Source organism: Seriola lalandi, unplaced genomic scaffold (genome assembly GCF_002814215.2).
Source record: "Seriola lalandi dorsalis isolate HSWRI2012SDOR001 ecotype SW California unplaced genomic scaffold, Sedor1 jcf7180002054616, whole genome shotgun sequence".
NCBI classification, from domain to species: domain Eukaryota; kingdom Metazoa; phylum Chordata; class Actinopteri; order Carangiformes; family Carangidae; genus Seriola; species Seriola lalandi.
In genome coordinates, this window is record NW_019525169.1 from 821,247 (window position 1) to 847,086 (window position 25,840).

Below are 25,840 nucleotides of genomic sequence, written 5' to 3' on the forward strand. Positions count from 1 at the left end.
TAATGCACAATTAATTTTATAATGTATGTACATGTCTCAGGTAATTATATATGATATGATTTCTCTGTAATGCATAAGACCAAACATCTCTGCCATTTTACCAGACTGAATAGGCTGCAGTCAGTGACCCACATCTCAGTGCAATGAACTGCTTAACTCAGACTGTTGTTTTATTCAGTGCACTGTCAACAGACGGGTGAGGAGGAGGAGGGGCGGGGGTTTGTACTTATCGGCCATTGTGATTGGATGCCAGACTCGGCTCCTCTTTACCATTGGGTCCTCGCGGTGTCACTCTGGATCTGTTATCGCAGCTTCCCGCGCCATTCAGCGTGCACGCGCAAGGCAAGCAGGCACGTAACCGCTTGGAGACTGTCTGGAGTCTGTCTGAAATTGATAAAATTGGAGATGGAGTTTTACACCTCTTTTGCTCATTTGCAAGAAAGCTGCCCGTTGGAAATGGGAATTTTTGCTCTCCTCTTCTAACGCCTTCGCCTATGAGCCGCCACGCTCAGCCAAAAATATTTTTTCAGATAAATGGTGTGAAAGTTTTTTCTTCTGCAGTCTATCAGGAGACATTTCTTTATGCACAGGTAGGTACGACAGGCGCCTGAGTGCAAGTTGCCCAACATACAGTGGATATTGCAGCGTAACATTACTGCCAAGAAGATGTTTATTTGTGAATGTTAGCTGTGCGGTTTTTGGTCTGTAACGGTTTCCTAGCTTATAATTTGAATTAGGCTGTTCTACCGTAACAAACTGTAAGTAGCCTGATACATTTTTGTCGTTCAAATAACGCTTATGATACATATATACATATTTTAATTTCTTATGAATTCCACACAGTAGCTGTTTTGGTTTCAGTACTTGACCTCATTCACACTACTTCAGGAGGATGCGCAGGTGACGCACCTTTGCTGACGTGGTTGTTGATTAACCCCACGCGCGCTTAAGCTACCTGTTACTCAGCAGACACCTGAGGGGAAGACTGTCCCGTGTGTGTGTGTGTGTGTGTGTGTGTGTGTATTTGTGCACGTCAATTCTCTTTTTAACCCTTTCACCTGTACTACCAAAACAATTCCTGATTACAAAGCGCCGGGTAATGTATTTTTCATGCACACGTGCAGTTAACTAATCTAAAGCATGTGGTCCTCAGGTGGTGAGATAGTTTAATATGACTCCTGTGTGAAATGCTTTGTCTTTTCCTGCCCTTGTTTATGCTCTGCAGGGGATCAACCCTCAGCCCTGGAGTTCAAGAGGAGTGCACCATCCAGAAGGCAGCATGCACCAGTACAAGGTTGGTTAGTTGCTGTACACAATGTAGGTTGAGACAGGGATAGCATGTTCACTTTTAAGGATTGAGGTGTTGTAGGGTGATACTGATTAGACTTAATAGGCTTTATCAGACAATTGCATTTATTAATTTGCCATGATTACATCTCCCATCAAGTATCACTTTTTTTTCAGTAATTATCTTCAACTTCACCACAAGTAGCTTCAAAGTACAGTAAAGCATTTTTCCTCATTGTTTGACAGCATCACATAAAGTATGTGTCTCCTTTCTTTCATGGTATATTTAATATATATCCGTAACAAAATTATTTAAATGTAATTTTCTGGCTGTGTCATCACTTTTTTTAATTGGTGGTTGTGAGCCTGGTATATTTGGAAATGTTCTAAACTTCTATCAGTCTAACAATGCTTCTGCATATGTTTAAAGAGGTCAATTGTCACACTATTTCCTGCCCAAAATGATGAGCTTTTGCATCTCAGTGTGCAGAAAATGAAAAGACGGCTCAAACACTGAACTAATGACATTGTGGAAGTCTAAGTAAGTTGTGTGCGACGGTGAATGTATACCTGATCTGCTGCTGCCTCAGACCTGTCTAGACGCTTTTGCTCTGTCACTGCAGTTGTCTGCAGACAGTGCAGTCATATGACTTGGGGAGCCTTGTTCCCCCTCCCAGTGTCTGCTCTTTTGGGGCAAGATGGCTGCTATAGCATTGTTGTTACTCATGACGTATATGAATAAATGTGAGGTGGAAAAAAAGCATCGGGAAGGGTGTAACACTGGATTTAAAGGAAACAGACATCACCCTCCCGAGTACATAGTGAACACAGAAGGGATAGTGGATGTTAACTCTGTAATGGGGTCCTCTAACCTAAACTTGTTGTTTAGTCAAATGGATGATTATTTAGTCACCAGTTGCCATCATGTGGTTATTGCAGCCTGCCAGTAACTAGGCAGTTCCAATATTTTCATATAAGTCTTAACTTGATGGAAGTTGTTTCCTGGCTAGTTTCACTGCTATTGCCTCCCTTGTCTTTTATTAGGATGCTTGGTAGCCATTTTGTCTGATTCATCACTGCCAAATGCTTGCAGGGTATCCCGGAATTTGTTGTGAACAACCATCGCTCTGCATGTTGTAGAAATGTCTGTGGTGGCTTCTGATTTTGAAAGATTAGTATCGTTATAATTGATGTGTGTGTGTGTGTGTGTGTGTGTGTGTGTGTGTGTGTGTGTGTATATGAATCCTTTTTTTAAAAAAGCATGTTTGGAAAGCAATAGTCTTGAAGATTGCATTGTGTCTGAATATACTTATGTCTTATCACTACACACACTTATAATAGCCGTTTCTTAGACAATTACAATATCTTACTGGGAGTCTGAAAAACAGATTTCCTGTAACGACTTAGCTTTTGTTTACAATGTGCTTCACCACATGTTAAGGCAGCAGTGTGAACATAAATCATTTTATACAGTGTGAAATAATGTTTTCATGTTGATGAGAAAGTAAAACAGCAACTGTAAAACATTTAGTTAATATTTTTCAATCGACAGCTATCTGGTGGATTTTTAACTGAAAGTCAGTGAAAAAGTGACTTAATCATTCTCCTAGATTTGAGAAGTCTTGTAGATTGCATGGCTCATCAGTTCTGAAGGAAAGACGATCTGCAACAGGTTACCTTTTTAAGTATTGTTAATACTTTAAGTTTTTCTTCGTTTTTTTTTTGCTGTACAATAAATTCAATGCTGTAGTAACAGCCAATAAAACTAATTGTAATACCATCATCACTATAGTCAAGTTTTTATGCATGTTGATACAAATTCGGTGAAGCACTAATTCACTTAAAGTGAAGGAAAGATTGTTTTTTTGTTTGGTTGGTTGTTGTTTTTTTTTTTAACACTTTAAAAGTCATGTTTTGAACCAAGCAAAGATACTTGTTTTTAAAGTCAAAGTTGCTGCAGTTTGCTTTCCACAGTGCTCTGTCAGTTAGGGAGGGTCCAAGCAATATTAACTTTGGCTTTCCAAAGTGCTCAAAGCTTCACTCTGACATTACAAGTTATTTTCACTCAGTGAGCCTGTGATGTTTATCTGTTTGCCATATCAGTGACCAGCCTGGACAGATCTCTTCATTTGCACCTACTTTGTACATATTACTGCTGTCAGACAGCTCCTTTAGTCTTGTCGTTTCAGATTCCTTAATGGCCTTTAAGTACTTGTTGATTATGTTTTCACTGGTGCGTACAGCCACACTTAAAACATGCAGTATCTTTGCAGGCCTGTCCCAAACCTGATCCAGTGTCTGAGAAAAAATGATTGGAATTGCAGTTAGAAAGGTAAGAGACTTGGACAGCAGAGTTTTAGGTTCATACATTTTTCTTGCAGTAACTTTTTGCACTTCACATTCATAGTCATAAATTGGCAACCGTTGATTAGAATATACCTTTTTGCGATTGTTTTTTGTTTCTGCTACACAACATAAAACACAGATCATGTATCATAAAATGTTGTTTTTTGGTTATGCATACAGTATCAGTTTATTTTAAGGAAATTGATCACTTGTCCTTATTTGTAGTTAGCTTGTATAGTTAGCTCACTGTGTGATAACTGCTGCTTGCATGCATAATAGAAATAAAAGATGTATTACACAATACTATCTTAAAACAAAGTTATTCCTAATTTGTGCATCTTGAATTAGATGCCAGCTATTTTAAAGTAATTATAACAAACAACTAGAGCTCATACATTTTTTTTATTATTTATTTTTTTTTAGAACCGTAAAAATAATTTCAGTGATACTTGAAACATATGCCATGTAATATCTATTTATATATTGTAACTTTTTTGATCACAAATTTAGTTGGAATGTTTTGTAAGATGAAATCTCCAATGTTACAAACAAACCAGAATGAAAAAGCCTTTTAATTTAATGCTTGTCCTTACGATTTATTCTTTTGTTTTCTTCTTCTGTGACCACATAGTGTGTATCTTGACTATTTCCAAGCCGCATAGTTGTTTGTTAATGATTTGTCCTTTTGTTTTCACAGGAGATCCATGGTTTCTTGCCACCTGCCATGCCTTCATGTCTTCAACGCTGGAGTGTGTCTGCTCAAATGGTAAGATCTGTGTTGACCTGTTCATTAAAGCGCATTTGGGCACGTTTAAAGTTGAGAGAAGCAATTCTAGAAATGCTTCAAGGTGCTGCAGTGAGTGAATGTGATTGCCTGAGGGAAATATCAGTCCGCTGCACACCAGTATTTACAGAGGTTGAGCTCTGGCTTGCAATGCCAATTTTGCATGATGTGATGCTGAGAAATGGCTAATCAAATTCATTGCTGTCATTCACTCTTCAGCAGCAATCATTTTTTATTAACACTGATTTTTGATCTCTTCATAAGATAATCATGGATATGGATCTTGTAACTTTCACTTGAGGCTTAGCCGGAAAATGCTGATGCAAGAAGGGCTCTGAATCTTCATCCCGTTTTTCTATTGGCTCATTGTCTCCACCCACAGTGCAGTCACGAGGTCTAACATCATGATGATGTCTGGAGAAAACAGGCTTTCATCTAGGCTCTAATGCTTCCTGAGCTGTGGTGAAAAGATTTCTTGGGTTATTTCTGTGTACATACAGAGCAAAATTTGAGCATGTTTCAAAGCATTGCTCTGTACAACAGCAGCACCTGCCATTGTCTGTTGTAAGCGGTGGGTTGTTTACTTCACCAGCCTCTGCTGCGTAATGACGTAGTTTCCTTTGACATTGGTGTGGCATATTTTAAATCAAGGCCTTCCCTGTATTTTAAGGAGTCTCCTGGCAGTCTGCCAAAATATGGATCCATTTGCCTGTTCTCTCCTAAGAGCACAACTGCACAGCTGTAACCCTTAGCTGGTCCTAGCCACTGATAACTCAAAGCCAGCAGCGTCCATTTTAGGTTTTAGGCAGCGGCGAAAGAGATGAACTGTAATGTAGCTTGTAGAAGAGAAATCAGAGCTTTAAGCGTAAATTCTGTTTGAAAATGGCACGACTTTTGTGGAGCAAACAAACTTTTCACAAATGGATTTGAAAATAATACTGAACAAATGCGTACTTGTGAAAAATACTACTGAACTGTGTATGATTTATAGCTTTGCTTTTTGTCCATCGCAGCGCATACATTTTTTTTTTTAGATGAGTATTTTGATTTTATCATAAATATTTATTTTATTTTCATACATTTTAAACTATCTAGCAAATGCTTTTGGTTGAAATATATAATATGATTTACTACAAATGCACGTCGATGAAGAGTTAAAGTTATTAAATTCCACATGTATTTAAACATACCACAGTAAAAAAATATTAACGGTACAAAATAATTTGCTATTAAATCTTGTGTCAGAAACGCGGTCGCTATTTAGTATTTTTTTATTGCACAAATGAACTAAAGGTTCATCAAAAACAGAAGGTAATGAGTAAGTCATGCATTGCATTTGGGTAAAAAAAAATTCAAAAGCAATGAATGTAGGCCATCTTTTAAGGCGTATGGTTTGTCTTGTGTTTGGAGATTTGGAGCTGTGAAATTGAAGTTTTCACTCTGAATATTTGAACAATAATTAGTTCTTGATGTAGATAGATTGTGTTTTAAAGCAATTATTAAAAAATATATCAAGTGTGTATATATACAAATTAAATACAATTTCTTTTTTTTTTTTGCGAATCGTACATCATAAACATTAATACAGAAATATTTTTCATCGCAGTCATCAGACATTAAAATGTTTGATAGTCCTATATTTCGTGTGTGACTTGTATTATCATGTTATGCATATATATTCAGATTATTTCAGTTTGCAAATATTTGTTAAATTATGCTCGATACCGTGTTAATTGTTATAAAACTAACAATACACATACATACAAATATATAGTAAATATAACTAATGAAATATGTGTATTTTATGCTTACTGCAAATCTGCAATAGCGATAATGCTGTATTATTAGTTTGCTGTAAACCATCAATCGAAAATTAAAAGTAATCTTTATATCTTTTATAATTTAAATGCGCTTTAAATTAAAGTCCACCCATTGTAACATTTTTAAAAAGTATTGTATATTGTGACGTATAACTGCTAAAAGGTTTAGGTAACCTTTACCCCCTTGAATACTTGTTTTCGTGCACTGTTAAGACCTTGTGTGAAAGCCACACTGTGTTCTGATGCCACCTAACACAACAGTGGCTGTCAGTAACATATTAAGCTGGGCCTCTGCTCTGTTGCCACAAAATAGAGGGAGAAAAGGCACTTTGGATTTATGCATGTGTTGTAGTGTCAAGAGGAAACTAGGCAGGTCGGAATTACTAAAGCTATAGATTAATGTCAGATTGAGTGTTTCGATTTTTTTTTTTCCACTCTCAAACCTGTTGACCTTTTTGTAGATGGGACAAAACAAGTGACGTTTACTTCTCCAGGATATTGCAAATTCCCCTAATGCAAGCAGACAGTATGGACATTTTCCAGTTGTAGTCATGCGTATTCATATGAGTCTGTTTCAGCTGTTGTCAGACTTAGAAACTGTAATCCTGATAGTATAAAAATTTTGTATCGTTATTCATATTGATACTTCTGTTGACCGCAAACACTTTTGATAATGTGCTTTATTGTTTGTTTGTTTTTTGTTGTTTATATCTAATATTTCTGTCGATCAAAGTATGTTTCCTTTCATAATATGTTCAACATGCCCTAATAATAGAATAACAACATGAGAGACTTATTTATCGGGTGGAATTTGCAAACTATCTTGTTTTCTGCTCATAGTTTCTTAGGTATGAAATCGATCTTGGTTCAACAGTGAGATCTTTGCCCAGACATAGCAGGCCGTTGTTTATCATTAAAACAAACAGTCAACACACCACTCACTGAGTGAACAGAGATTTTGAATTTAAGCTGCAGCCACAACATCAGTATCAACATCTCATAAATATTAGATCCTCATTAGGAGAAGGCTGCCTACCTGAAATTGCACAGTGATGATATTGTAAATGTTAAGTTGGTTTTTTTTTAGCTTTGTGAGAGGTAAAAAACTTGCTTTTGTTGACTGTATTGTTAATGTTGTGTGTTGCCTGCATTTATTTCTACTGTTTGTGATCCAGCCATTCTTAAGATGTGCACATGCAGCATGTCCGTTCCTACTCAGCTGCGTAGCCCTGACAGCTTCAGCAATACTTCCTGTTTTCATTTGACTGCAAATCCACCACTGACTTTTAAATGGAGTGTGCTCATCTATAACACCCTCATGAACGCTACAAAGAAGGCTGTAGGCCTGGGTGACCACTGTTTGACTGCAGTGCAAGGCTGCATGCCTGCTTAAACTGAACAGCAGCCTGAACAAGTACTTAGTTACTGGGGAGAAACTTTTGGCCTGAGATGAACTTCTGCTTTTTTTTTTTTATTTTTTTTTTTTAGTCTTAACTTTCACTGAGCCCCAAGTACAGGGAAAGTGAAAACACACTGCTGGATGGAGTCGAGTGAAATGAAGAGGAGTAGATCTCTACTCAAGTTTCCAGAAAAATTGCAAAAATGGCAAACCTGGCGTACCGCTTCATTTAATGCTATATAAAGGAGTTGTTGTTCTTTAAAATAACAGGATCAACTCATCTATAGGAACTTTATCAGATGCGTGTTTGTTTGGGCTCAGTTGTCAAGTACAAGATTTAAATAGGTTTTTTTTACCCTTGTACACAGACAAAAATTAACCTGTGGCTGCTGTTGGTAAGAATAGGTCAGCAGCAGTTATCTGACCCTGGTCCACCATGCTTTCAGTCAGGGTTTTACACAGGCCAGATATTGTGCAGCTTTGGCATGAAAGGTTGAATGTAAAATACATTGTGTCTTTGTATCTCTGAACCTTAGTTATTGTATAGAGCTTTACCATTGGTGGATTTTAAGGTCAGATACTGATATTTAGTCTCAAAGATTTTGATAATGATAAATCAGAAAATGTTTATTTCATACACATTTTAATGAAGGAGCTGTTGTCTTAAAAAAAAAAAAAAAAGCACAACAGTTGAACAATAATGTAATTATTCTAACCAGAGGTTGAATTAACATCTGGTCAGACCGAAAAATTGTATGTACTCTGAGAACCAGGCTAAATTCCATTCCATATGGTAAATAAGTGTTAATTTCTTGTCCACACAGTTATAAATCTTTTCAACCGCAAAGATGCTTGAATGAAAGTGTAACTTGCTGCATTAACTTCATGAATTGGCTAAAGAGAAAGTAGTTTATAGTTATACATGTTTTGTCCAAGCTCTTTCCTTGTTGAATCTCAAGTGTGGAAGATAAAATACTGCATCAAATACTTTTAGTGATGCATCAACCCTGTTTAGCAGTTAGTGGTAGTTATGGACTGGGTGTTGTAAACACAGACAATGCAGTAATTATGTGACCAATAATTTGGTATAAATATCCATGCAAGAGGGTTGTGTTGTGTGAATTATTTCTATCTTTCTCATTTCTCTCTGTATCTAATGAATATGTAAAAAAGAAAAAGTACTCCAATGTGGTACAGCATTAAAAATTTCCCCAGTTCACAGGCTTTCCTTCAAAGTCAGATATGTGAGACTTGAGGGTGTGCTTGCATTTTTCCCTAATTGGGGCTTATTTTTAACACACCTGGAATACCTGCTTTCATTTTGCCATTTGACCTTTTGTGAATTAAGACGGAAAGGCAGAGTTGGAGCTCGTCAACCCTGCGGTACATCATAGCAAAGGGAGGCTGCACCATGACTAATTAGTAAATCTCACTTCTCTCTAAGGTGAAAAAAATGATTTCCGTTGCAAGGAGGGAAGGTGTTGATGAGTAAATACCCACCTGCACCAAGTTGCAGAAACCCAATAAGTCTCCTTGGACTCTGAAACTGAATATTTCATATTTCACTGATCTCTAACAGCTTTTCTGCATGTCTCATATTTGACTCTCCATAAGCCATCTAAGATGGGTATAAGGGAAACAGACTGCAGGGTCTCTTTCCTGTCGCACAATGGCGTGGAAAGGTCAGTCCTAATGAAGTCGGGGGTGTGACCCCTAGTATTCAGTGACTTTGCATGGGCCCCCACTTCACCGCTGCAACCATGCCGGTTAATCCCTTTTTGATCCTAATTGATAGGCATTAACATGATCCTTATCCAGGAGCTGTGTTTTGTCTTCCACAGCCCGTCTCTCTGGGTGTCAGTGACACAAAGTGTGAAAGCGTTAAACCAAATGTGAAATTGATATTTTTCGTGTTTGTGTGCTTAAAATCTGGCTGTGTTTCTAAACACTCACACAAAAGTGCTCAGTGTTCAGCATTTGCCCTTTGAGGCTCTTAACAGGACTTAGCACATGACCTCTAGAATCCGACTGTGATGTGAATGGTACCAGCCCATTTCCAGTTTGTTTTCCTTTGAGCCCTTTTATCTTCATCACTAGGTGATTAAAGCCTTTAACTGTTGACTAATTACCCTCTTCAAAATGTTTGCATGTCACTTTCATGAAGGTGCAGATATTGCATGATTTCCAAAGTGCAGGTGTTGTACCAGTTCCCAAGGGCTTTATTTTAGTAACTTTGTCTGTTCCACAAAATAGATTTGTTTTATATGCCATAGTTTGAACCTTTTTTAAAGTCGATTTACCTGTTAATACCAAGTATGAATGTCTTCTGATTGTCAATGATTGTCTTCAGACTGATGAAACCTTTTCATTGCTTCCTATAGCTGGACACTTATTGGCTTTTTGTTTTTGTTTTTTTTTAATTTATTTTTTATAGCAACTAGAAGTAGCTGTCCATCTTAGTGAACTGGAGAAAACTTTCATGATGCAACATCTAAGAACTAAATTGTTCTGAGATTCTCACATTTGTGTGGCTTTTTATTATCATTATTATTATTATTATTATTATTATTTGCACTCTAGCCAATGATCACTGTTATTTCAAAATCTGAATATATTCCATCATCATGAACCTGAATTCAGTCCGAGTGGTGACGGAGTGGCACTAATGTGGCAAAGAAGTTTTGATTTTACTATTTATGTTTCATAAACTCCTTATATCTTACATATCTTCTCAAATCACAGAAATGCTATGATTTATATGTTGGTATGACAAGTGTTATTTCAGAACTCTGATTAATTTGCATCTCTTCGATCTTTATTCGGGGTTCAGGCTGAACACAGTCAGTTTGAGTCATATTTGAGCTCGATTCTACGATCAGTTTGTTCAGTATAAAAAGATTTAGCATAAGCAAGCGTGTAGTGGAGAAGGACTACTTTTATTTTAAAATACTTTGAAAGGGTTCAACCGGAAATCATTCAAATAAACAGTAACTTAGTCATGTTCAACTTAAGACATGTTTAGTCTTAAAAGATGACTACATTGAGAGGTCCAACCAACCATCAGTTTTCCCTTCATATATTTACACCTGCAGATCAGAGCGAATGTTTTCCCACTTCACCTCCAACAATGCAGCTGGGCAAGTTTTAGACTTACTTCTTTATTTATAGTACAAATACAACATTGATAAAGTGTTACCTCAAAGGACAAAATGATGTGATTCATGCTAACAAGGCTTGCTACATGATAAATATAACTACAAAATTGTAATCACTGCAATATTTTTGCAGAATAAATATATTAATTAACCCTAGATGCCTTTTACAGTAACTTATTCTGTGTCTTCATTCATTCTTCTATAGAAAAGTTTTCCATTTTCAAAACCATTTCATTTCTTTGATAGTTTTATTTTGATTTAGATTTTTGGTTTAAAAAAGAAATTCTACTGAATGCTTTTGGGCAGTTCCTCAAAATGAGTAATTACTGCTTATGAACACTTACATCAAGATTATGTGCCTTCTTTAAATTTGTCTAAACAGTTTTTACACATATATGTTTATTTGAAAAAAAAAAAAAAAAAGCCTCTGGATTCAAAGGCGTCTATGGACAACCATATGTGATTTTTTTTTTTTTTTCCTCTCTCAAACCTGCACAATTAAGAAGCATGTCTTGCCATTGTGCTCAGCAGTGTGCAACAGCCCACTTTAGCTGGAAAATGCCAGGTGTCGTGTTGGTTCTTGTTGGTTTCACACAGCGACTCAAGTCCCTCCCTGGAACGCAGTTCTCAGGTCTCCATAGGATTGAGTGTTATTTCCAGCTTGTTTGCTGCAGTGAATAATGAGTACTCTGTAAGGCCTGATGACATAATTTGGAGATTGCTATGGAAAAATAACTAATTATGGAGCTAAGAAACTACAGATTGGGACTACACTCGTGTATTTCACTTGACTGGCACCACCTGCCCTCTATATGTCACAGTCACTTCACTTATCCCACAGTTGTGAAACCGAGCTGGTGTCTGCCAGTTATGCGCAACCCCCAGCAGACACACACAATGAATCAGTTGTGGATTGGGCTTCATAATGCTGTTATTTAGATTAGCTCTTCCCATAAAAAATAATTTGAGTGCAGGATTGAGAGTTTGGTGGAGGGAAGATTCAGTGATAACAATAGCAAGGGAACTCCCCTTAGTGTTACTGTCTTCACTTAGACAGTAGGAAAGTTGAGCACTGGAGAGCTCTACAAATTTGGGTTGAGGCGAGTAGTGGCACTTGCGTTTCTCTGGACTGCTGGAGCTTTGGGAGTAGACATTTAGGGAAGAGGAATATGGCCTATGATCATATGCTGTACTGTATGAGGAGTTTGCTTCAGTTCTGGCTGTGGTTGTGAAGCTCTTTCCTTTGCATTATTTTTTTCCTCCACACTTCCTGCTTGGAAAACTGGCAAAGTAGTTTATGAATATAAAACAGTTTTGTTTGTAAGACTTTTGTGTAAGATTGCGAGCTTATAGAACAGGTTTTAATGTCTTTACCAGTGGTGCACTGGTGCAGCAAGTTTAAATAAATTTAAGTGATTTTCTGAAATTGCCATGAGTGAAGCTGTGTGAATAATTGGCCAACACCCACACTGTGCATCTGACCTCCAGCCATATAATGGTAAAATTTTTACTTTTAAATGATTCACCAGTATATTGTATACTAATACATTGTCAACAGCAGAATGCTCACCTCAACAAAGCTCCATAAACTTTCGGACTTTAGCTGGGCTGGTATTTTTCTATTCTCCTCTGGTACACAGGCCTTTTTTCTGACTGGTTTTATCAATAATTGCAAGGCCAAAAAGTACAAAGAAAAATATCAGCCGCATCAGATTGTGTGTGTGTGTGTGTGTGTGTGTGTGTGTGTGTGTGTGTGTGTGTGTGTGTGTGTGTGTGTGTGTGAGAGAGAGAGAGAGAGAGAGAGAGAAGTTTGACTACCAGTCTAAAGGCACCAAAACAGGTGCAAGTGTGCAGCATCATTACAAAGGACAACCAGTGTGGTTGACAACTGACTGCTCAAGCCATGTTTATGCATGTTAAATCCTGGCTGGAATGCAAGTCAATATATTAAGCCTTCAGCATTTTAGAGCAGTTACACCATCTACATCTTTGAAGTTTGGGATGTGTGCTAAAAATGTTTTTATTTTTTTTTAAATCACAAGAATAGCACATATCACAGCACCTCACCTGCTCCAGTCTCCATATTGTTTTAATATAAACTGCTTCTCCTGGAAATAACACAGATGAAAATGATGTAAAGTACTTCCAGGATGTAGCTGCATCACAGCAGGGATGAGAGGAGCTTGTTATGTGTGAAGTAAGTCTTTTAAGACATTGAAGTCTACGGTAATTTCCACTTCTCTCAGGATATAGCTGTCAAAAATCATACCAGCAGAGTGTCATTCACTTTCAGTTCATTTTTATGAATTGGTTTATTTATCTGTGTCATCTGACCAATTTTTGGCTACTTTGTGGTTAAATAGTTTACTGTGTAATCAGTTGTTTTCTGTATTTATTTGCTTCTGCTCATGCATTTCACTTTTATTCTTGCTTATTTATATAGTGATTTAAAACAAAGTGTTGGGCCTGGATGTGATTTACATAGTTCGTATGTAGGAGGGAAAATGAAGGATGGAAGCAAGAAAAGCAGGCAGAGAAAAGTTAGAATATTAGTGGCTGTAGAATATGAAAAGTTAGAAGGTAAATGATTCACAGAAGTGCTGTTTATCTTCAAAAAACCTTGTGCTACGCCAGAGATGATGCTGTATCTTTAACACTTAAATGAAATTTAAGATTAAAATTACATTCAATTTCAGTACTTAAAATCAGCTTTGCATAATTTCTCTGGAGTTCAAAGCTAATAAGAAAAACGTTATCAAAAAATCGTCTTTAGGTGCATGAGTTTTACCTTGGATATTCTGTATGTCCTAGTTCTACCAACAATATTCATAAATCTCATGATTCATTAAAACATCAGTTTGTTCTGGCAATACTTTTAATTTGGATTTCATAAATCCCCCATATCTACATTCAGAGTTAGGATGACACATCTGTCTGAAACCTTGAATGCAATTCATTAGAAACGGAATTCTTTGCTGTAGCTTGTTTTATAAACTGATCTTGTGTGCAGGCATAGACTGGTAGCAGGTATAGTTTAAAGAGGTGATAGTAAATTGGTTCATAATCCAGGATTCCCTACCATGACTGCTGGACAGTGTGACAGGTGTATTACACAAACTTCAAGGTTTTGAGAATCCTTTAGCATCAAATTCAAGCATAAGGCATCGAATCTCTGTGATTTGTAGCTGTTGGAATTAAGCGATGTGTGCAAAACTATGTTTCAGAATTAGCTTTGTGCTTGTACACAGTACTTTTTTCCATGTCATCATTGCCTGGCTTGTGCCAGTCAAGAGTTGAATTTAGATTTGTTGCTTTTGTTATGAAATCAGTTTTCATAACAAAGCAGGTAGTCCCATATGGGCAGGCTACTCAATCTAACTTTACTTCTCAATGCTGCACATTCACCTTTCTCCTGACAAAACCATTCAAGATCAAGGGCAGCATCACCTTTGCCACTAATGAGGTTGTTTATTTACCAAATTTCCTTGTGGACTTAAACTGTGAGAGAAAAACAGGCCATGCATAGCAAAGCACATAATCAGCATTAGCAAAACAGAGTTCCAAAAGCCCCAAGTTATACATTTTGTGACAGTATAACACCATGCAGCTTATCAGAAATGCCTGCATGTTGAACATGTAAAACCTCTCAAAGAGGCTGCTGAATTGAACAGACCACATTATTATACTTTGAACAAAGTGGCACCGGAAAGCAATTAGGACAGGGTAGCTATTTTTATAACATTTTCTACTTTTAGATTCATCTTATGTTAGGTTTTCAAAAACAACAAACTGTTTGACAGCAAGGATGCTCAGGTGATTGATTACTTCAACCGTGATGTCTTTGGAAACCCAGACTGTTCATCTGCGTATTAATAGCTGGGTTGTCATTATGTAGTATAGACAAAGACAGACAGTAAGACACTAGAACAATGACAGAGAATCTCAGCTATAAAGTAACTACATCACTGTTACTAACAATATTACAGAAGCTGGTGATATTGTGTGGAATTCCAGTTGGCTTCATTTTCCACCTATAACAGAGATATATATATATCAACCCTAGGAATTATGGGAGTTTTCAAGGCAAAATGAGCTGAAGTTAGGGTAAATCACCAACAAAAAAAGCAAAGTTATCTAATATGTGAAGCGAAGAGTCAAACGTCATGACAACATGTGCAAAACACTGGGACTGGGCACAAGTTGAAACTAACCAACAGGGTTGCGACAGACAAACGGTGCAGCGTCTGTGAGGCTGCAAATACTGCTAATTGGCAGTTCCATGTGATGCTAGGTTGAGTTAAAAATTTAGTCTATCCTATGTATTGGCTTTGTAAGTTTTTGTTAAATGTATAGCGTCTTGAATTATTTATCTCAATCCTTATTGACTGTATTATATTAAAAACTGAGAACGATCACATATTTTACAGTTTTTCTTCTAATTTCCATCACATATTTATCCTTGTGTTCAGTGGTGGTACAACATACAGCAGTTTAGTTTAAAGCTAATGGAAGAGCCTCTGGGCACTCATAGTTTGCAATAATAATAATAATGATGTATGTGTGGCACAGTTGTCCGTTTGGTGCACAGCAGAATTCCATTTTTGCTTAAATCCGTCATTGATTTGCAGACCTGCTCATCAGAGCCCATGTACACTGCTTTATTTGCTGATGTAGATTGGGTTCCAATCTCTGCGTAAATGTGTGAGGCTTTACTGTATGTTTGCTTATCTGTCCAGCCATCCCATCTATTCAAACAGCTTTCCTTTCATTTAAGGCTGTGTGTTGGCTGGGCTTTTTTTTTTTTTTTTTTTTTTCTGGGACCTTTTCTGTTATTTTGGGACCAGATGGCGAGGGGCACGGAAGCGCCTCTTTTGTCCGGGCGCCCCTGTGAAAAGAGGCTGTCCTCCCTAATGTAATCAGCGGCACCGGAAGGGTCCATTTTGGGCTGTGAAAGAAGACAATCGGGTCTGGACACGTCTAGATTACAGAAACGCAGAGTTCATCTCCCGACCCTGCCCCCTTTGACCAAGGCCCTGGCATGGAGGATCCTCATCTTTGATCAGTGGAGGGTGGAGGTGCTGATCCGACCTCACGAGGGCGAAAGGCCACCCCCCCCACCACCACCCCCCGCCCTGTTTACCCTGCACTTGGCTGCTGCTGACACCTCCTTCCGGAAAGAGCCAGGGGTGGTGGGTTGGTTTGGGCACTGGGGAGGATACCATGACCCGTCTAGACACCCTTGCTTGTTGCCCTGGTGTTGCCAAGGGGACATAATGAACTTTGACCTCAAATGTAGTTGGTTAGGAGCCACTGGTTATCCAAGGAACACATTTTTTTTTTTTCTTTTTAATTTTCAGGGTTGGGGGTGGGGAAATGAGGCGGGGATATGGATGTGACCCACATAACACAGAAACTGCTTTGAGCGACCACAGTCATGAATTTATTGGCAAAAGTTCCTTTTTTAGTTTTTAATAATTGTGACATTTTCACTTAAGTTAGAGAATGTCAAGTCAGTTGTGTAAGACAGATAATATTGCTGACTAATGCCTTTTGCTTTTCAGCTCTGAAATGACATTTACTTTTCTGACAATTTTATGTTTGTTTGCTTTAGTTCATCTGACACCGATGACACCTCAGAGGGAAGACTGATTTTTTTTTATTTTTTTTTTATTTGTGACATATTCTAACACCAAGGAAGATTTGCTGTTTTTGGTTCATGAGTGTTTTTTGATTTTGATACATTTTGGGACGTTTTATTTCTCATGCACAGTAAGTAATCTTTGAATCTGATGAATATGTTGTATCCCATAAAAAAATATTCTTACATTAACTCAATATTTCAGATTAGCATTGCTGAGTAAGATTTGTCTTTCTGAGCTGTTTTTATGTTGTGCCTTGTTGAGCCAAAGCCAGTTTTCTCCCTTGGCCTGACGCAACATTTCATTCAATTTTTTTCTGTTTTATCTTCATGAAACTGATTTTTATATTTCAGTATATTAAAATAAGGTGCACGATGATTTGCAGCTTCTCTCAACATTTTATTGTAACTTGCACTTAAAAAATAAATCATAGACATACATAGCTCAAGAGATTTGAAAATATTCTAAATGGATTCTCAAGAAATATGCAGTGCGACAAATAATGCAGTTAATCTAAGTCTTAGTGAGAAGAAAAAAGTAGACGCAGTGATGTATTATATTGATATTTACGAAGTATTTCGAATTTAAACGCGAAACATCTGCTTACGTCTTGAATTTTTGTCTACGTTTTTTTTTATAATCAGGGATTTTTCTCAATAATAAATTGTCAGAATAACATAATTGGCATTTTTATACTCTAAAAGAAATGTTTCCTCATGTACACAGTGACATGTTGCTGGTGTTATTCTCATTTATTACGCGTCATACTTCGTCTTATACCCAGAGTCCTTGGTTTTGGCCTGAACCACAACATAGCCTAATGTGTGAATTGGCTTTGATGTTGAGGCTGTTCCTCAGGAGTGGGTGTAGATTCCCCCATCATGGCCGCCACTACCAACCCCGCCCTCTGGCCTGCCACTCAGGAACAGTTAAAATGGCAGCATGCAGCAAAATGAGTGAGAGGGAGAAAGAGAGAAACGCCCACTACTGTGAGCTAAGGCACAGTCGACTGAGCCGCAGTTCTCCTTGTATGCCATCTCAAACTGAGATGATAATTTTTGGTGTATTCGGCCGTCAGAGCACGATTTAGAATCTAAAGACGTCTAGACAGGTAGCTGGTGCTGAAACCACTGAAGGGTTAACCTCTTTTGTCGCAGATTTATCCCAAATCTGTACTTGACGACAGCGCTCTGTTTTTGGCCGCAATATGTCCAGATATAGAACCAAATGTCGCTGTATACTCTCCTGTAACATAACAAAAGTTTAAAACATAAAATTTATCCAGATATCATGAGTGAAGCCACGTCGCCACTGTTTTCACAGTAGAAATACCGCCAAGTAAGAAACACGAGTGCAAAATATGCTTTCTGGTATTAGTTGTGACACTTACTACATTGTAATGGAAAGTGTTAACATTTTCTGAACTCTTCATGCAGGTCTTTGATGAGCTACCATTTTTATTCTCCAAATTATCGCTTTCAGCTCAGAACGATGGGCGCTGGCTGATTTTCACAGAATTTTCTGCTCTGTAGCTTCTAAGATGTAAAAACCAGCCATGTTGTTCATATACTGTATATGTTTCGTAGGTTATAATATGTCTTAGTTTGGGTTGTCAGAGTTGGCCACAGCATCATTTGTATTCTGAAGTGGTGTGCAGTACAATATCTCAGTGTATATTCATTTTTAATGTAGAAAGTACAAAGTGCTATGATCAGTGATCATTGTAGCCCTTTTCTCTTAGTCAAACAGCTCTATGCATGTGCTTATTATGTCATCTAACTAATACCAATTAAAGGCTATACGCTACACCAACCCAGTGCTATTTCAGTGAGCTAGAGACCCATTTAAAATGGCTCACAGAGCGTAGATGTGTGTATTCAGTCTCAATAAACCGACTGAAATTAAGTATTACACCCAATCATTTTAAACCTTTGCAGGTCTGGCTGCCACTTCAGAACAACTCTATTGCACAGCCTTCCATATCCAGGCTGCAGTGAGGAGAATTTTAAGGTAAACGTCCATATCTTCTATTTTTAGGTCTTCCTACTCAAACTGAATGACATTTTGTTATTGCTTCTTGGTGTGAATGTTTTTTTTCCCCCCTTCCCTTCCACAGTGTAGAGAGTTGGTGGTGGACTAGGAGGAAGATGTCATACTAAGGATGGGTTTTGGTGATGATGTTGCTGCTGTTGATGCAGCATCGAGCTCTTACTTTGTGCCTCTGTCAGCTATGATGCGTAACCACAAAGTGAGTGACAGGCCAGCCCCTGGGGAGAGCAAGGGGCCTGAGGTGAGTCAGATGTATCCTTGACCCTGTCTAACTGTGTGTCAGCAAGCAACACAAACTCAGTAAAAAAGAGGCCTGAACTGGCATGACTCTACATTGTACATCTTAATTTAGTATGTAGAAGAAGAATGGGAGAGAGCCTTTTTAAGACACACCTAGAAACACAATCACCTTGACTACTCCTGTTCAAGAGATCTAGTTTTCATTGCATAGACTCCCTTATGAATTATGAAATTCTAATGCAGCATATCACATTACAACTGATACCTTTGCGTACATTTGTATTTACACCAGAGCACTGAATGTTTTACTCTTGCCTTTGTGATATTAAGAATGATCTTGGTACTGGGTTTTTTTTTTTTTTTGGGAATATATTCAGCGTTTTCTACCATCCATTGCAGATACAGCATAAAACATGCAATGCCAGGTTGGGACTTAAAAAAAGATGTCAGAGAAAAGTAGTATATGTGTGTCATTCTGTGCAGTCACAACCAGTTTATTATAAAGGTTTTGTTTTGTTGCATATTCTTATTTTAGCTAATTTTACTTATATCTTAAGTTGCAAAGGGAAAAAGAAGGTGAAGACAGGTGCTGTTAAAATTTCCAGTGCGTAAGTTTGTGACTAAGATATTCCAAGCTGGAATTTGAGGAAACCTTTATGATTATTATGTACACTGTACAAGATGACTGAAGAATCATTAGTACTCAACTGTAAATCAACTACAATTCTATTTGTTAAAATATTTGAAGGTGATCTAACTGCACTGATAAAGTAATGTGTTTTTAGAATAAGAAAGGTTATGAAAAAAATGTAAATGAACACTTGGCCATATGATAACATGAATGGCTAATCAGTGTTTAATGAAGCTTCTTTAACCCAAATGATCCAGTAATTTGTGGACAAAAAAAAACCCATGCATGCATCACTCACCTTGTTTTTGATTTGTCATATTACACATGCTATAGGGAAAAGAACGTAAAGTGAAATACTGTAGATTAGGTATTATTATATTTAGTGCTGAAACTGTTAGCTGATGAATCGATTAGTTGATTGACAAACAAGTATTGGTATTAGTAGACAACTGTCCTGATTATCGATAAAGGCTCAAGTCATTTATCAAGCAAAGCTCCTGAACACTTGCAGCAAGTGGAAACATTTCCTCATATTCTCCACTGCATATCCTAAATGAAATATCGTTCGGTATTTGGTTGATGGTCGGACAAAACAAGCAATTTAAAAGTCACCGCATGCTCTGGGAAACTGTTACAGGTTTTTTTTATAGTATTTGCTGTAATTTTATAGACTAAATGATTAATCAACTAATGAAAAATGTAAAACGGATTCATCGATAATGAAAATAATCATTAGTTGCAGCCCTCATTATGTTAAGTGTTAACATAAAGTTAGAAATGGACAAAATCTGTTGATGTTTCATGGATTCAAATGAATATAAATCGTTGTGTTCAGTGAAAGACATCTCCTTCCATTAGCCTAGAAGGTAACTATCATATCAGTACATTATTTTGAAAGTTAGCTGTGACCTGTTCTCACAGTCCCTGTATTTTGGCCAAAGCCGTGGTCTATGTTGTATCAAATGCAGCCTGGAAAAAAAAATCAGGCTTGAACTCAAAGTGTAACAGAAACAACAGATGCAACCTGTCATCATTTGAAATGTAACATAAGCTGATTCTTTATGAACACCTACACTTTATGAGCAAATATTTCCTACAGTGTTGTCTCATTATTGTTTCCACATTTTGGCCAAAAGACGAATAATCCTTTTGAGACACAGCAATGATTCCCAGCCAACGTAGAGAAGAAGCACTGTTGGTCAAACCATGTTACAAACAACTGTGAAATTTTAAGGTTTGTTTTAATTCAATCCCCAGAAAACATCCACTCTAGAAACCAGATGTGGTGGCTACATGGGAAAAAGGACATTGATGTTTTGTTTTTTTTTTTCTCCCTGAATTTCGTTAGGTGAACAAAAAGAATCTTTAGTGAAAAGTCTTGCATCTTTTTTCCAAGGGTCACTCAAACACGGTGTGTGAAATGAGAGTTGCCTGGGTGTGACTTTTCCAGAAAGCATCCGCTCGCTATTGTCTGCCTAGTCAACTTCTGCAGGCCCCAGTGCCCTGACTTCCATACATGAGAGATCAAGGGTTACCAAGGTGCTATTGAGAAAGGAGTGCTCAATGTGAGAGGGGACAAACCAGTCCACAAAATACTCATTTCCTTTGCATGTTAGGTGCCCTAGTGGGGATTCAGACGGGGTCACTGACACAGTTACTGGGGTTGAGGTTTTTTTTTTTTTTTTCTTCCATGGTTGTTCTTAATGAAAACTGTTGCTCGCCTTTTCAGTGGCTTGTGACTGCAATCTGCAGCTTGTACAGTATGTGGCTTTATAATACGCTGAGTTTGCCCAAAAGAAAGTTTGTTCAGACTCTGGCTGTTTATCCGGTGCCAGACAGAGGCACCTCATGTAGAAAAGGTAAAAGTAGTTCTGTCCACCTCTCATTCTTGCCAAAAAGTTCAGTCACTGAGCCACGGCATTAACTTGTATTCTAACAAGATTAAAATATATTCGTCCTGGGGATTAGCATAGTTAGGTGTCCTTTTGCCTTTTTTTTTCCTGCACTGGTGCGGTGACAGTGGGCTTTGATCTGTGTTGCGAGGCAAGAGTCCTGGCTTGGACCTAGCCATTCGAGTGCCAAGTGTGAAATTGGCCTGATGTCATCCCCATTCTTCACCTTTTACATCTTTCACCACTTTAATTATGTTTCCGCCACAAAGCCCAGGCACCTCTGAGCAGATTCCACTCTGGCCGTAGGAAGCATTTAAAACTGTGGGTAAATGACACAGTAGGGGAGGGGGAGGATGGTAGGAGAGGTCATAGCAGGATGGGGCCCTTTTGTGTTTAGAGGTAGACATTGATACTTTCCTGATGTATCCTGCGCTCACTTCCATTTTTACAGCATGAGAACTTTGTGAAATTGTCAGCAATACTGCAGATGATAACTTTTATTCCAGGATTTTTTACACTTTCTATATCCTGTTCTGGAAGAGAGGTTTATTTTCCTGTGTCATCTGCACAGATGACTCATGATTTATACTGTCACATATTTTGTTTTGACAGCAATGCAAGGCTTTTTGGTTGCAGTTAAGAGCCCTAATCAGCAACCACTTGAAGTCACTTGACCACCTGAATCTCACTGTCAGAGATGAGACAAATGATTCTCAGATGAAAGCTTTTGTTCCAGGAGACTGTGCCCGTGCAGCCTTTACAGCTTTAGCTATTGTTCATGCATTGGTGTCCCTATCTGAACTTCAGGGAGCTTCTCTGCCTGTGAATATTTTGATGAAGGTTCCTATTGATGCGCTGAATGAAGGACCAAAACAACAGGGGTATGTGCGAATGTGAGGAGGAACAAAAATGAATGAAATATGTTGGTGTGTGTGGGGATGTGTGTGTGCCAGGCAAGAATATAATAAAACCAAGTGATAGTGTGTGTGTGTGTGTGTGTGTGTGTGTGTGTGTGTGTGTGTGTGTGTGTGTGTGTGTGTGTGTGTATAAATGTGTGTGTATGGAGGGGAGAGAGAGAGAGCGTACGAGTTAGTGAGTGAGAAAGCTGTGTGTGGAGAATGGGTTACTGCAGGGTGGGAGGGGGGAAACCAGCCACCTGCAGCCATGACAGGCTTTGACCTTCATTGCTCTCTCTCTCTCTCGCTCTCCCTCTCTGTCCCTCACCCCCTCCCTCTCTCTCTCTCTCTATCTCTCTCTCACTCACTCTCCTTTTCGACTCCCATTTCTGCCTTGTGATAGAAGCACAGGCTCTTTTCAGAAGCGGCGAGGAGGACTGACCGTCGTGAAGACACTGCTGGGAGCAGCCCTATCTGCTCTAATGGGTAGTCACTGGCCGTTAGACATGGCGTTCAAAGACTAGTGGTGCAAGTATGGAAATGCAGATAAGGCATTGTTGAGGAAACATGCCTGGGAATTGTTCAAGGCCTTCCCTTGCATAATGTTGATGCTTGCTAAATGTTTTAATCTCAAAACCCGTGAATTTGATCCTCCATGAATCTCATCCCGGACTGCCCATAGAATGAGTGGGTGTTTGTTATGCTATGCAAATTAATAATGCTTGTGATCAAATTTGTGATTATTTGACTTCTTGCAACATTTATTTAAAACTATCATTGTATGTATTTCTCTTCTGGACAATTTTAGCCAGTAATGCAATTGTTGTTTTCAGGCCTGCAGAAACTCAGCACTGATTGAAGGTCACGTTTGCTGCTTTAGCCAGACCTCATTTTTTTTCCTGCAGTTTTAACCTTTGCTTCATATAAACGTGCCAGAAACTTTGTGTATAATCTTCAAGCTTTATTTACTCTTCTTTTGCAGTTTTCAGGAGGCAGTTAATTACACAATTAATACATGATACAAATTATGTACATTTATACCAAAGAATACTTCCAACATAAAATAAAAAATAGCATTGTATTCTACAACTCTGTGTTGTAATTTTATTTAAACATGTTCATATATAGATAGATATACGCTGATGAGTAAATTCATAATGTCGTACCAGCAGTTCTCATAAAGGCATTAAACTTGAATAGTCTGCATTTGAAGTAATACTGCTTCTCTGATTCGGCACAGTTCTGTTTCATAAAAAGTTCACACTTGAACTTTAAGGCAAAGTGTGTTTCTGTTTGGTGGATTTTAATTCACACACACTTTTTGCAGATACACAACAAAAACACTTTGAAAGGCAAAAAGTCCACAATTTGGTATGGATACAGTCTAAAACTTAGCTCGATCATACTTTCGTCGATACAGACCAAAGTTTATAAACACAGTTATTTGCCCAAGTACAACAAATTGCAGCTTTCATGCAAAGGCCCCATAAACTATTTTTCATTCACAAAAAAAAAAAAAAGAAAACAAAAAGAAGTTATTGCAAGATAAACAAGCAGTGTAAACACCTCAGATATCTACTCTAAAGCAACACTGGTCATTGGATAGATTTTTTTCTCAATATAATCTATATAAATACACATATGAAGTCCTTTCAACAACGATAAGATTTCCAACATTTGTAATACAGTCACTGACGGATTTGCCTTCTTTTATGATATATGGATATGTAATAAAAATGTATATAGAGAAAGATTTAACAAGAACATCCAATAACCTGCATTTATAGTCTATACTCAAGAGTGCGCAAAATGGTTGTCATCATTGTCTTTATGCTACAGAGTTGTTTCTGTGACTTTATGGGCAGCATTATAGCCTCGAAATCATTTAGCTACAAAAAAATGACTCATATTGCTATTTAAAACTATAATAGCTGCACTGATGCATTGGTATAACGAAGGGAATACGCGCATAATAGTTGTTTAAAGGCTATGAGACGACCACATACATAGAAACAAGGCTTAAGTCAGCATTTTAGTGAAGTGGCGTGTTAGAAAAAATCGCTACCTCTCTCAGTCACTTATAATAATAAACTGTTCCTGTGAATTTCTTTTTTAAAAAACGTATCAAAATTCATTGTCTGCCCAATTAGGTCTACGAGTGAGACTCAAAAACACCTCCTGTCCATTTTCTTTTTTTTTTTTTCTTTTTTTTTACATCAAACACAACCAAGGAAACCAACAAGCATGGAAATAAAATCGTGTTAGCATTTATTTAAATTCACAGTAGCCTGGATGCAGCAGAAAAATATTCTTTGGACTTTAAGTTTGTTCACTTCACTGACAAGATCGAAACGTCAAGTGCCAGTTAAATGTAAAATGATGACAATCATGGATAGCAGTAGGCCTATAGAAAAATGAAGGGTGTAAGCATTTGTACCTCCTGTGGGGGGGGGGCGGGGTGAGGGGGAACGACAAACAATGAAAACATACCTTTATACAACATCTTTTATAGACGTGATATTGCAGAAATATCTCTCTCTGTTATTTTTTAAACAATTTATGCTGGTATACTCTATACACTGGCCCTTTATTCGATGAAATTATTGCATTGTAGGCTTGATTACACCTCCCATATAACGAAAAATCCCTATAATACTCCTATAGGAACCTATAGAGATCATTCAGTATTCCTGTGTGGACTCTCGGTTGTCCACTGACCTTACTGTTCATCTGGAGTATTTTTGTAATTATTTCTCATGCTGCCCTGAACCCATTGTATGTCTACTGGGTCAGCATTTAGTACTCAGTGGTATTTGTATCTGCTGCTGTGTGATCAAATATTCCTGTAGGCAGAGTTTCGCTGTGATATCTCTATAAAACAAACTATATAGGATTACTATAGGCTCTTTTTCGTCAAGGAGGCTGCTGTTACTTCTCTGAAAATCAATCGCTGTCTGATTTTTCGTCTTTCGACGTGACGGTGGCGTGATTGTACAGTCCCTGTGCCATCAGGTGCAAGGCCAGACTGTTTTTAGTGCCGCTGGCCTTCTTGATTTTGGCCCTCTTGTTCTGAAACCAGATCTTGATCTGGGACTCGTTCAGGCCCAGTTCCTGCGCCAGGTTCTGCCGCCTCTGCTCGGTCAGATACCGATTTGTCTGAAACTCCGATTTTAGTCTTTGCAGCTGTTCTGCTGTGAAGGCCGTCCGTGGTCGCTTGTCCTCTTTGCTGGTCGTTTTCTTCTTTGGTTTGCGAGATCTTGGCCCTGTAGTGGAGGGGGTTCGGGGATGGGGGGGATCACAGACACAGATATGTTGGTTTGTCAGTGTCAAAACATGGTCATGAATATGGTCAAAAAATAATGAGATGGATAAACATTTACATTGGCGATAATCAGGCAAAAGGCTGAATAAAAACTTTCTAATCAAAGAGACACATTTTTAGACTTTCTCATTAAAATACTTCATCAACATACTGATCTGCTACTTTTCATACAGGATGCTGCCCACAAATGAATCTAAAGCTGCTGCTTAAAGTGTATTTCATAAAACAATGTAGATTTTAAAACTTATTTTAATCTCCAAAATTTGGAAATAAGTAAACAAATGGCTGTTCAGGCCAGGCTGTTCAAGAAAATCACAAATTAAGTTTTCCTGATGCCCCAAAACATTTTGGACGAACGGGTACAGAACCCCCCCCCCCCC

At 38.0% G+C, this 25,840-nt stretch overlaps 1 protein-coding gene and 1 long non-coding RNA gene across 3 annotated transcripts in view; one reads left to right on the plus strand and one right to left on the minus strand.

Annotated features, from left to right (window-relative positions):
- The first annotated feature begins 341 nt into the window (after positions 1-341).
- Positions 342-25,840, plus strand: part of LOC147818351 (uncharacterized) — a 34,440-nt gene continuing 8,941 nt past the window's right edge. The window contains exons 1-8 of one of the 2 annotated variants that reach the window (XR_015438045.1): positions 342-590; positions 1,226-1,294; positions 3,561-3,619; positions 4,331-4,399; positions 16,403-16,560; positions 18,368-18,440; positions 18,547-18,720; positions 22,542-23,227. This is a non-coding gene — a long non-coding RNA (uncharacterized LOC147818351). Of the gene's footprint in view, positions 591-1,225; positions 1,295-3,560; positions 3,620-4,330; positions 4,400-16,402; positions 16,561-18,367; positions 18,441-18,546; positions 18,721-22,541; positions 23,228-25,840 lie in introns of those variants that run through there. The other variant, XR_015438044.1, reaches the window with a different exon arrangement.
- Positions 24,390-25,840, minus strand: part of en2a (engrailed homeobox 2a) — a 3,940-nt gene continuing 2,489 nt past the window's right edge. Inside the window, exon 2 of the mRNA XM_023420090.2 lies at positions 24,390-25,401. Coding sequence (XP_023275858.1) covers positions 25,082-25,401 — 320 coding nt within the window. The 3' untranslated portion in view covers positions 24,390-25,081. The remainder of the gene's footprint in view (positions 25,402-25,840) is intronic.